At 36.4% G+C, this 13372-nt stretch overlaps 3 protein-coding genes across 3 annotated transcripts; 2 read left to right on the top strand and 1 right to left on the bottom strand.

The window, feature by feature from the left end:
• The first annotated feature begins 1382 nt into the window (after positions 1-1382).
• LOC140036166 (uncharacterized) lies at positions 1383-5320 on the top strand. The gene is made up of 3 exons (XM_072077468.1): positions 1383-2805; positions 4408-4667; positions 4778-5320. Exons 1-3 carry the CDS (start codon positions 1383-1385, stop codon positions 5318-5320), a joined length of 2226 nt encoding a protein of 741 aa, XP_071933569.1.
• A 2212-nt stretch (positions 5321-7532) lies between these two features.
• LOC140037245 (uncharacterized) lies at positions 7533-9186 on the bottom strand. The gene has a single exon (XM_072081431.1). The coding sequence runs from the start codon at positions 9098-9100 to the stop codon at positions 7718-7720; it is 1383 nt and encodes a 460-aa protein (XP_071937532.1). The 5' UTR covers positions 9101-9186; the 3' UTR covers positions 7533-7717.
• A 1993-nt stretch (positions 9187-11179) lies between these two features.
• LOC140036167 (uncharacterized) lies at positions 11180-13128 on the top strand. The gene is made up of 3 exons (XM_072077469.1): positions 11180-11410; positions 11556-12197; positions 12910-13128. The coding sequence occupies exons 1-3, from the start codon at positions 11180-11182 to the stop codon at positions 13126-13128; spliced, it is 1092 nt and encodes a 363-aa protein (XP_071933570.1).
• The last annotated feature ends 244 nt before the right edge of the window (positions 13129-13372 follow it).

Here is a 13372-nt window from a genome sequence, read left to right on the forward strand (position 1 = left end):
AGCAGACAATCATGAAGGATAAACAAGATATTATATATGTCTATTTTTGTCTTTTTATCTTTTATTATGCTTTTCATAAATAAATAGTAAGCCTACAATACTTTTTGTTTATCATTTGGGAAAACAAAATTATGGAACAATATATCAAAATTGTTAATAAACATATAACTCAAATCATATGCAGACATATACTTATATATAAAACCAACTATTGTTATATTTCTATCAAGAAAAAATAGAGAAAGAAATGTTTTTAGTTGAGACATTTACTAATTGTTGAGTTATTTGACCAGTAATTAATTGCAAGACTATCTTTAAATATCAAGCTTTTGAATTATCAAAATTTTTGGATAAATATTCCGCTCAACAACTTGATTCATCATGGTCATGATTTGTGAAATGATACAAAATTGCAATTCATAGTAATAATAAAAAGGAATACAAAAGCAAGATTTCATTATGGGTAAATATTATGGGTCGTCAAAGAAGATAACCCTAACTAGCTAGAGTAAATTAAAGTATTTTGTAGCCATGAGGTCCAATTGTTTATAGAAGCATATAGATATATTTGCCATATATACAAAAACTTAAGCGAAGAAATATGAAAAACAACAAAAAAAAATGAACCTACCCTAAATTGGGGCAAATTGTGGCTATGAATGGGGAGTCAAACAAGGGCAAGGGTATCATGCCCTCTTAATCACTGATTATTATATTCTGTTGGAAAAAAGATATTTCAAAAGATTTTTTCTTATGTTTGTTAGTAATCGGATAAGAGTTTTATCCGATAAAACTTTCATCAGAAATGTTTTGTTCCTATTATTGAGGGAGAAAATTTCAAAGTTAATTTTTGATAAAGGACTAAAAGACAAATTCATGAAGTCCAATTGTATGGCATCTTGATAAGATCGGTCAAAACAAAAAAAGCCTTCCTGATGGTCTGACCCATTCCAACTACTGCCAACAGAAGATAGACTAGTATGACTACTTCAGCCTTAAGTTGCGCAACAGTTTTGCACGCCCATTCGTGCGGAAAATCAGCCTTTTACCTTCTATCCGATTCCGTATCCTATACCGTGAAAGCCTATAAATAGAACCATTTGTCAGGTTCATTGACACACCGAGAAACGAAGTCTACACTTCGCAAATTCTCTCCTCCCTTTCTCCATCTGCTCTTCTTAATATTCTTATTTCACCTGCTGGTTTTGTTTAATATTTTGCTGGTTCTACATCCCTCTTACAAAATAGAGGAAGACTTGTTTAATCCTGGGGAAACGTTTCAATACTCTGAAATAGTTTCTTAGGACAGTGCTTTCTAGCACGACTCAAGTATCCACGTGTTGACATTGTTCGGGCCGCTTACTCCAACAATCTAAGAAACTATGGCATCTGACAATGTTAGCACCCCGCAGCCTTCATCAGCAACTGTTGCAGTGGCACTACCATTCGCCAAGCCCTTTCCAGATGTATCCAAAATTGAAATTTTCGCCAATGAAAATTTTAAAAGATGGCAAGAACGTGTGCACTCTCTACTTGACATTCATGGAGTAGCTTATGCGCTCACTGAATCTCAACCTTCCGCAACTGCGGATGCCAAGACTCAAGAAGCATGGCAATATGCCAATAAGGTATGTCGGCACACTATCCTTCAAACACTCTCTAATGAATTATTTGATGTCTATTGTAGCAGCAAAGAAGCCAAGGCAATTTGGGAAGCCTTGGTAACAAAGTTTACTGCCGAAGATGCAACCAAGCAAAAATTCGTCGTAGGAAAATACAACCAATGGCAAATGACTGATGACAAGGAGATGAAAATCCAAATCACTGAATATCAAATGCTGCTAGAGGACTTGAAAAATGAAGACATCAATCTTCCTGAAAAATTCGCTGCTGGCATGCTGATTGAAAAGCTACCTGAGTCATGGGCCGACTATAAAAACAACTTGAAACACAAGGAGAAAAATTATACCATGGATGAGCTCGTGAAGCACATCCTCATTGAGGATTCAAACAAAAGGGAGTTGAGAGCTACCAAGGCAAAGGAGATGGCTTACAAAGCCAATCTGGTGCAAAGCAATAATAAAAGGTACGCCAATAAATCCCAGAATTACAAGCCCAAAAATTTTAATGTCAAGCCTAACAATCCCAACTTTAAGAAGAAGAAAGGCAATTGTTTTTATTGTGGAAAACCAGGACATTATGCAGTCCAATGCAGACATAATAAAGGTGACAGAGCAAATGGTAACCCTCCTAAGGTGCACTTAACCGAAGGAGATGATATAATTGCTGCTGTCATCTCCCAAGTGAACATTGCAGCCAATGTCAAAGAGTGGGTGGTAGACTCTGGGGCTACTCGGCACATATGTGCAAATCGAGAAGCATTTTCCTCCTACACTCCTATAGGGGATGATGAAGAAGTGGTCTACCTTGGTGACTCACGAACGGCTAATGTTCTGGGTAAGGGCAAAGTATTCTTGAAACTCACTTCAGGAAAAACTTTGGCTCTCAATGATGTGCTGCATGTGCCCAACATTCGGGCAAATCTGGTTTCCGTAGGATTGCTAGGAAAAGTTGGAGTGAAAGTGTCATTTGAATCTGGAAAGATCATAATGACCAAAAATAATGTATTTGTGGGCAAGGGCTATTGTAATCAGGGACTTTTTGTACTTAATATTTCCAATGTGATCAATGAAAATGCATCTTCTTCTGCTTATATTGTTGATTCCATTTCTTTATGGCATGCTAGATTGGGACATGTTAATATTGGTTATATAAAGAAAATGCAATCATGTGGTCTAATTTCTGGTATTAATGATAATATGGACAAATGTGAAATATGTGCGGAAGCTAAAATAACAAAGAAAAGTTGTATAACTGTCCATAGAGAAACTGAATTATTAAATTTAATTCATACTGATTTAGGTGATTTAAAACAAACAATGACTAGAGGTGGGAAAAGGTATTATGTCACATTTATAGATGACTATTCTAGATATACCAAAGTTTATTTACTTAGAAATAAAGATGATACTTATAATGCTTTTTTATCCTATAAGTCTGAAGTAGAAAATCAACTTAATAAAAGGATAAAAAGAATTAGATCAGATAGGGGTGGAGAATATTTAACTTTAGATAACCTTTGTGAACAGGAAGGCATAATACATGAAATAACTCCACCTTATTCTCCAGAATCTAATGGAGTAGCTGAAAGGAAAAATAGAACGTTAAAAGAAATGATGAACTCTATGTTAATTAGTTCTCATGCTCCAGATAATTTATGGGGAGAAGCTATATTATCTGCATGTCACTTACAAAATAGAATCCCACATAAAAAGACTGGCAAAACACCTTATGAGTTATGGAAAAATTATAAACCAAATTTGAAATATTTAAAAGTTTGGGGGTGTCTTGCTAAAGTCTTGTTGCCTGAACCTAAGAAAAGGAAAATAGGTTCTAAAACTTCTGATTGTATGTTTATTGGATATGCTGAACATAGTGCTGCATATAGATTTCTTGTGTTAAGAAGTGATATACTTGATTGTAATACAATTATTGAGACAAAGAATGCTGATTTTTTCGAACATATTTTTCCACTGTCTAGTAAAATTTCTCATGCACCTGTTGAAATAAATAAGGAAATTATTCCAATTGAGGAATTAAGAAGGAGCAAAAGGCCAAGAAAAGAATTTTCATTTGGAAATGAATTCCAAACCTTTCTTGTTGATAATGATCCTTTAACATACTCCGATGCTATTTCTTCTCCTGAGTGTAAATTTTGGAAAGAAGCAATTAAATCTGAAATTGATTCTATCTTGTCAAATAAAACTTGGATTTTGGTAGACTTACCTCCTGATGCAAAACCTATTGGTTGCAAATGGATTTTTAAAAGAAAATATAACTCTGATGGCTCTATAGAAAAGTACAAAGCTCGTTTAGTAGCAAAAGGATTTTCTCAAAAACAAAATATTGATTATTTTGATACATTTGCACCAGTAACTAGAATTGCGTCTATTCGAGTTTTATTTGCTTTAGCTTCTATCCATAAACTTGTTATTCATCAAATGGATGTCAAAACAGCCTTTTTAAATGGTGATTTAGAAGAAGAAATTTATATGTTTCAACCTGAGGGATGTATTGTACCTGGACAAGGAAATAAGGTTTGTAAACTAATTAAATCTCTTTATGGCCTAAAACAAGCTCCTAAACAGTGGCATGAGAAATTTGATCAAGTATTGATGAAAGATGGATTTTCATCTGTAGAAGTGGATAAATGTGTATATGTCAAAATTATAAATGATCAATATGTGATAATCAGTTTATATGTGGATGACATGCTTATATTTGGTACTAGTCTAGATATTGTAAATAGTACTAAATATTTTTTGTCTTCTAATTTTGATATGAAAGATTTGGGTGAAGCCAAAATAATATTGGGTGTTAAAATCATAAGGAAAGGTGATGGTATAATGTTGTCACAAGAACATTATACAGAGAGACTTCTTAGGAAGTTTGAAAATTATGATGTGACACCTGTGAGTACTCCTTATGATGCTAACACTCAATTAAAGAAAAATAATGGTGACCCAATTGCTCAGTCTAAATATGCTCAGATTATTGGGAGTCTGATGCATCTGATGAATTTCACTAGACCTGATATAGCTTATGCTGTATGTCGACTGAGTAGATATACTCATAATCCCAACCGTGAGCATTGGTTTGCATTAGTCAGACTAATGAAATATTTGAGAGGTACCATGAATTTTGGTATCCTGTATAGTGGATTTTTCCCACTGTATTAGAAGGTTACAGTGATGCTAATTGGATCTCTGATTCAAATGATACGAAATCCACTAGTGGTTATGTGTTCACCCTTGGTGGTGGTGCAATAGCATGGAAATCTGCTAGACAGACAATCATTGCTAGATCAACAATGGAGTCAGAGTTTGTAGCTCTGGAACTGACAGGGACTGAGGCCGAGTGGTTGAGAAATTTCTTAGCTAATATTCCTTCAACTAAGGATTTGTTGCCTCCTGTGTCCATACATTGTGACTGTCAAGCAGCGATTGCCATAGCTAAAAATAAATCGTATAATTGTAAAAGTCGACACATGAGATTGAGACATGATGTCGTAAAGCAGCTGCTTAGAGATGGAATTATTTCCATTGATTTTGTGAAATCAGAGTTGAATTTGGCCGATCCTCTGACTAAACCTGTAGGAAGAAAATTAATTCTTCAAACTACAAGGGAGATGGGACTTAGGCCAACAGTTGTCAATAGAGATGGTAACCCAACCTATGTGACTGGTGATCCCATGAAATAGGTTCATATGGGTAATAACAAGTCGATATTGACTGTAAAAGCACTTGAAATTTAAGTCCCTTCAAAATTAAGTGCTTTGACTGCCAGTAATTGTGAGGCTGAGTTTAATACTCTTAATGAGTTTATATCCCTTTAGGGAGGTGTATTTAGGGCAGTATACACTTGATAAATTCACCTATATGTGAGTGGAGTGGGGCCGCTCCTATAAGATTTTTTGGCCGAATCTTTAGAGCTCTCATGAACAACCAGGCAGGCGCAAGGCCTAAATGCGTAAAACTGCATTGAACAGCAAAATTATGGGTTATAATGTGATTGATAAGATCTCTGTCATACAATAAGAATTATTGGTTCATAGAAAGATATTTTTCACCAATAATTCTGTAAGACATATTTCATCAATTTAAGTTTGGTTCATAGTTCAAAAGACACCAAACTGAATACATTGAGCTCAAACAAATCCAGCAGATGTTCATACTCTTTTGTTTAAAATCTTTTGAAATAGGTGGGAGATTGTTGGAAAAAAGATATTTCAAAAGATTTTTTCTTATGTTTGTTAGTAATCGGATAAGAGTTTTATCCGATAAAACTTTCATCAGAAATGTTTTGTTCCTATTATTGAGGGAGAAAATTTCAAAGTTAATTTTTGATAAAGGACTAAAAGACAAATTCATGAAGTCCAATTGTATGGCATCTTGATAAGATCGGTCAAAACAAAAAAAGCCTTCCTGATGGTCTGACCCATTCCAACTACTGCCAACAGAAGATAGACTAGTATGACTACTTCAGCCTTAAGTTGCGCAACAGTTTTGCACGCCCATTCGTGCGGAAAATCAGCCTTTTACCTTCTATCCGATTCCGTATCCTATACCGTGAAAGCCTATAAATAGAACCATTTGTCAGGTTCATTGACACACCGAGAAACGAAGTCTACACTTCGCAAATTCTCTCCTCCCTTTCTCCATCTGCTCTTCTTAATATTCTTATTTCACCTGCTGGTTTTGTTTAATATTTTGCTGGTTCTACATCCCTCTTACAAAATAGAGGAAGACTTGTTTAATCCTGGGGAAACGTTTCAATACTCTGAAATAGTGTCTTAGGACAGTGCTTTCTAGCACGACTCAAGTATCCACGTGTTGACATTGTTCGGGCCGCTTACTCCAACATATTCATGGCATGAATTGCTACAAGTTCGAAAAAACTTCGGGCCGAGATTCGTCCTTAGTATTGAGAAGAGTTTGCTTTTCAAGATTTCTTACCCTGTAGGGTTGTACAAGATGAAAGCGGATGATGAGACACCAAACGGATCTAGTCTGAGGTTAAAAAATAATAATAATAACATTTTATTGTATATTTTTATTGAGTTTTTAACATAAAGGTATTGCCATCTAGAACTGCTTGTTTTGGACATGGACTATATTCTTCCTTAAACTTGATGATAAATCTTAAGAACTTCAGTTTTCTTACTCAAGAATAGTTAGAAATGAAATTCGATTCCACTTGATACATAGAAAAAAAATAGTTAATTTTACGAACACCAAAATTACAGTCCTAAGAGTAAGAAAATTGATTTAATTTTTTTTTTTGGTAAATGGCAATATGAAGGTTGAGTCTAGCTAGATTCTCAGACTACAGGTACTATTATTACTAATCGCCCTACATATATACCTGCAATCGTGTACAGCATGGTAAGTTGCTTAGGGCCATCCAACCCATAATTAATTTGAGCCTCTACATCGATAGTGTATTAGTCCTACTTTTAAGTTCTAACAACTACAATTAATTAACAATCAAATGTTGCTTCAAGAAATTATATGGATTTTTTCCCCTCCTTCTAGGTGTAGGTAATTTAATTTGTTTGTCCAAGAGAGCAAAGTCAACAAACTATTGAGATATTTAATGTCGAGCATGCAAATTTTCAACCAATTATTTAATGTCGATAACATGTAAAAAGATGCATTTTATTGAGATATTTATTGTTGTTTGGGTTATTAAATTTCACCATAATACAAGATTATGTTGAACAATAGATCCAATGCGTGGCACACTTCAAGGTGTAATATTTAAATGAATGTTCCATTTGCAAGATTTACTTATTTTGATTATAAAACGGTAAAAATCGATTGTTCTACATAAAAGAAGATTAAAAGAACTACATTATTATTTAAGCAAATATCATTGATTAATCATGTCAACCACAATGATTCTGAAAGCAACACTAGGAAGACATTTTTTTTTTTTTTTGACACTTGCAAAGCATCATTCGACCTGAAAATAAACTAGGAAAGCATCATATGACTTGAACATAGACATCTTTTCTTTTTTTTTGATAATTTGAACATAGACATCTTAAGTAACAATTCTTGCTAGACCCAATACTAATATCATTGACTGAAACTTTTTAAGGAGCACGATTGCTAGGTCCAGCACCATTGTTGTTGATGGGTTCAAAGATAGAGTCATTCCACACAAAATCACTAAGCCAAGGTTGAACATTTAGCATATCCATGTCCACTGCATAGTTTTGCAACTCATCCCTAGCCATTAATTCAGGAGCCACCATATGAGCCTTGTTAGCAGACCATGCGGGATTTGGCATCTCACTCATAGGCATTTCAGGAGCCACCATGGAAGCTTTGTTAGCAGACCATGTGATGTTTTGCATCTCTTTCGTTACGATATCAGGAGTCAACATGGAAGCATTGTTGGTGGACCAAGCCCAATTTTGCATGTCACTCACAAGCATTTCTGGAACCACCATGGAAGAAATGTTGGTAGACCAGGTAGGACGTTGCATCTCGCTCATAGGGAATTCAGGAGCCACCATGGAAGAATTGTAGGTGGACCAGGTTGAATTTTGCATTTCAGGGGCCGCAATGGAAGCATTGTTGGTGAACCGGGTTGGATTTTGCATTTCAGGAGCCACCATGGGAGCATCATTGGTGAACCAAGTCGGGTTCTGCATCAAACCCATAGGCATTTCAGGAACCACCATGGAACCGTTGTTGGAAAACCACTTGAAATTCTCCATCTGATTGCCTACTGCTGAAGTTGTAGTAGTAGCAGGCCATGTGAGATTTTGGATCTCACTGGAAGGCATTTCAGGAGCTACCATGCGAGCATTGGTCAAGAGCCATGTGAGATTTTGCATATCACCAAATGGCATTTCAGGAGCCACCACGGAAGCATTGAGAGAGGGCCATGTGAACTCCCGCATCTCATTCACAGGCAATTCAGGAGCAACCATGCCTTCATCGTTACCTCCGTCGCCACCTGTTTCCAGAGGCGCCTCAGGTGCAGATGGTTGAGGCACGGTTTCCTTAAGAAGTGATATCCTTCTGGAAACTTCTCTCAGGTTTCGACCGACCATCCACTCCAGCTCATTGAGATCAGCCCAGCGGAGGTTTTGTACCTCCTCACCACGCAAGCACCTGTACATGATGTTGGTGACCTCGTTCTCTCGGATGCCGTTGTGTTTTTTCCTGATTTGCTCGTGAACCTTGTCCACCCTTGATCGGGTGTAGCTTTGTTGGTTCTCCAGCCTCTTGAATCTCTCTGGAAGAGATTTATACCTTTCAAGCAGATCTAGCACAGCAGGTGGGGATGGAGGCCAAGTCTCAGGTTCCTGATCATGAGGGCCATAGATGATGGCACATGCATCAATGCCACACAGGGTGCTTAACTCTTGCACCTTTTTGATCAAGCCATTCTTTCTCTTTTTGAAGCAGGTTTTTCTTTCGGTTTCATTTCGAATGAAGGCTAACTTAATTTTTTTTCTGGTCATGGTTGTTGGCAAGGGAGTGAAAGAGCTAGGAAGGTAAAAAGGAAAAGGGTGAATTAGAAGCTTATACAAGGAAGAAAAGTTATGAAGCTTAGATGTTTGGGATGCTTAGCTTGATCTCTCTGCTTGTATTTATAATGAAATTTGGGTTACGAAAATCTGTGAAATTTAATTGGAGCGGTTAGTTGGTTTTTGCTTCAATTACTATTGCAATAAAATTCTTTGTTTTTTGCTAACAAAAGGAATTAATGCCAGAGATTTATCTTTAACCCGGGTTGCAGTCTGCTCTATTTTGCTCATGACAAATGTAATCACAATTTCATAACAGACGAGCGTCCTTGGCTTTTTGTTCTGGTCAGTGGTAAGTAAAGTGGAGTACAACAAGGCTGGGTCCAATTTGATATGGACAACAGATCATATTAAGAAAAATTAAGTGAAATCGAAAATAAATCATCTCAATGTTAACTTTTTATCAGAAAATAAACTATGCCAAAGAAACAAGAAAGAATATAATTAAACTGTATTAGAAAAGGAAATAACAAGTACTTAGACAGTAGTGTTACAGTATAATTAAAGCCATGGTTGTGGACTCGAAAGTAAAGAAATTTCTTGCGGCAGTGTTTCCTATAAAGTACAAGTCGACCTAAGTTTTTTATTTACTTTTCTTGGTGACATATTGGACCTGAATTTTTGGACAATCCTAAGTAATTTTAGAGGATAATTTTTTTTTAATCTTATTAACATACTTTCGTTTTGTTTGTCTTTTGTAGGGGGTGGATGTGGATAATGGTTGCTGTACATGGATCTCACGAACTTGGGTTCTTCAAATTGTTGTGGAGTTTGGACTAAAGTAATTAAACAGTAAATTTTGGCAAATGAACTAAAGCACGGAAGTTAGTAGCAAACGTGAGTTTGGTATCTTAGTAATAATTAAAGTGACATGAATCTAGGCTTTACATATGAAAAAAGAAAAAAGGAAAAATCAAGTCCGTTGATAACAATAGAGTTAATTTCGTGTATTTACCATAGTTTTATCCTAACATTTGTATAAATTAACCGCCAGTAGCTGATTCTTTTATTGATAATATGTGATCAAATATATCACCCTACTTAAAAATGTTTTCCTCTAATAAGAGAATTATCCATATGTGATACGGGCTATCAATCCTTACTGCAATTACTTCTAAAGACTTTTAGATGTGTTTTTACTGAATGAAGCATTGGTGTAATTTCCATGACTAAATTATAAAGAAATTATAGAATCAAAACACTTATTCAGAGCTACAAAAAGGTTAGAAAAAAAAAAAGGTCCATCAATATCACCACACTAAATTAATCATATTTTTTTGGGGGGAGGGGGGGGTTAAAAATGAAAAAGTAAATGATTCTCGGGTATGAACTTAAATCAACGCCAAAAGAAACCACATTTGGATGCTTCAGTGAATCTCAACTGCTATTTGACATTGGCCATATGATCAGAGTCCCTAATTAATCAAATTGGCCCCAATTAACACCCTTTACGTTTCAGTCCTAATTTAAGGTAAGTAACATGTGAAGATAGCGTGTTTGGATTGAGATGATTTGAAAAAAAAAAAAAATTTGTTTCACAAATTTCAGTAATCTTTTTATCTTCTAAATCATTTTTTTATCTCACATACATCGCATCACAAAAAGTGCTACAGTAATTATCTCAAATAAATCATCCAAATAAACTCCTATCCAAACAAGTGTTTTATCTCTTGCTCATCCTGGCCTCATCTATAGAAGCTTGCCAAGACCTTTCTTTTTTCCTTTTTTTTTTTGGGTTATGATGTTTATGACAGTTTATCCCAGCCTTATCTTTAGCAGCTTGGCAAACCCTTTGTTCTTTTGTTTTTTGGGGTTTTTTGGGGGTTGGAGGGGAGGGGTAATGGGGTTATGACACGTGTCTGTTTTATTTTTCTTTTACGACATGTGTCTATTGACTCAGTGACTTGAGTTCGTAAACGTTATTACATATGTCTGCAGACGGATTATGTTTACCTGGACATGACACTCTGTTTATTGCATGTAAGGCCATCATCAATTGTGAAATAACACAAAATGGATTCTGAGATATTCTTCTCTAGGAAGCATACGGTTTGGAAAAAACTATGGAATTTGAATATTAAGATGAAACTGAAACACTTCCTATGGAGATGCCTACACAATGCATTGCCTGCCAGTGAAACACTCTTCAAGAGGATTGGGAAGGGAAGCAACTTTTGTGTCTGCTGTGGTGAGAAGACTGAAACGATCGAGCATTTGCTATTTTTTTGCCCAACTGCTCAAGAGGTATGGAAGCTCGCTCCAGTGAAATGGGAAGGGATAGCCGAACTGCAATGCAACTTTTGGAGATGGTGGGATGCCATGATGCAATCAGCAAGGGAGGCGCAGGGCCTGGACAGAATCCAGCTCACGGTGAACATATTGTGGCAAGTGTGGAAAGCTAGAAACAAAACGTATTTCCAGGCTGAGAGGGGGGGATGCAAAACTGATTGTCGATAAAGCACAGAGAGAATGGCTCGAGTATGAAGCTGAAAATGGAACCACTGCAAGGCCAACTACAACAGAAGGAGAGAATGGACATTCACAGCACAAATGGGAACCACCTAAGGAAGGCGTGATAAGGATAAACACAGATGCGGCACTCTCAGCTAAGATGGTCTGGACAGGCTTGGGGATAATTGCGCGGAATTGGCGTGGAGAGATAGTGAAAGCCAAAGGTATTGTGGCAAGGAGGAGAGGAGAACCAACAATAGAGGAAGCATTGGCACTAAGGAGTGCGTTGGAAATGGCCACAACTGCAGGGTGGACTACAATAGAGGTCCAATCTGATTGCAAATTTGTGGTGAGCCTAATCAACTCAAGCAATGTGCAGGATTGTAAGATACAAACGATCCTGGAAGACATTGAAGACCTGAAGAAGAACTTTGAAAGCTGTGTGGTTTTGTTTGTTCCCAGAACTGCTAATAATTGTAGCCATGCTATGGCTCAATTTGCAGTTAAGTCAGTTAGGATGATTGAATGGGAGGGAACATTCCCTTTTTGGTTATCAGAACTAGCTAGAAAGGATATGGGGGTAGTTACCCCTTTTTGTAATTAACTTTTGTAATATCAAGTGTAAATATTTATAACATTGGTATCGTTTGTAAAAAAAAAAAAAAAAAAAAGTAGTAACCAGATACTGTTCTTTTTCCTCCTATAAAGAGCCTTATTTGAGGTCCAGATTATTTTGACATCCACGTACCATATCAAACTGAACATATGCACTAGTTCTCAAGGACGTAGATAAATTAAGCTTAGAAATTCCTGAAAAATTAGTGTTACGAGGTGGAAAAGACGCACTTAATTCCAATTAAAATGATTACAAACACGAATGGTTTACTGTTTAATTAGGTTTTGAATTTTTCGGACGGACGGTTTTGACTCTTTCTTTATTTCTGGTTGAAGGCTAAAGGGGCAATATGTCCTAGGCAGGACTATTGTTGTTGGACGTGATCAGGTCGTTCAGTACATCAAAGAAGTTGCACTTTCAATTTTTGGGTTAAAATCTTTTGCCTGCAATCCCAATTTATGTCGACCAGAGAACACTTTTCTTTGCAAACCAAAAGGGCCTTGCTTCTTGATCGATCCGGACCACAAAACTGTGCTTGTTATAAGAGAATTGGATACATTAGGCGTCAAGGAGAATTGGGTAGAAAGTATAGTACAATCGTTTATATTTGACCAAACTGTGCAAGACCAAGGAACAAGGTTGGCAGTTAATACAGATCCAAACATCCTGTACTCAGGTTCTAAACTTGATAAGGAGACAAGCCCCAAGAGACATAGGCTTTGCAGCACACCTAGAGGATATCAGAGACTTTAGCTCAATGTTTAGGAAATGCTCATTTGATAGGTTGTCTGGTGACCTTAACAGGCTAAGTGTAAGACTGAGTGAACTTGCAACACATATGCTTTTTGATGAGGAATTTCTAGATCTTCAGTGTCTTAGTACACTTTTTGTATAGTTCAAGATGAGCCCTTGTTCACATAGTGTAATGCTTTTTTACTACCAATAAATCTCTCTATCGTTTCTGGAAAAAAAAAGAGCAGGTTTCCAGTTAAGTTGATTCGGAATTCGTTCAAGTACATAAGCTTGAAGCCCAAATTTATTTGGCAAACTGGCAAGTAAATCTTATATTCTTTGGAATTGACCAAAAAGAAAATGAAAAAAAATAGCGAAAGGGTCCAGCCTAACAATGTTGGAGGAGT

The sequence above is a fragment of the Coffea arabica genome, chromosome 2e, assembly GCF_036785885.1.
Source record: "Coffea arabica cultivar ET-39 chromosome 2e, Coffea Arabica ET-39 HiFi, whole genome shotgun sequence".
NCBI classification, from domain to species: domain Eukaryota; kingdom Viridiplantae; phylum Streptophyta; class Magnoliopsida; order Gentianales; family Rubiaceae; genus Coffea; species Coffea arabica.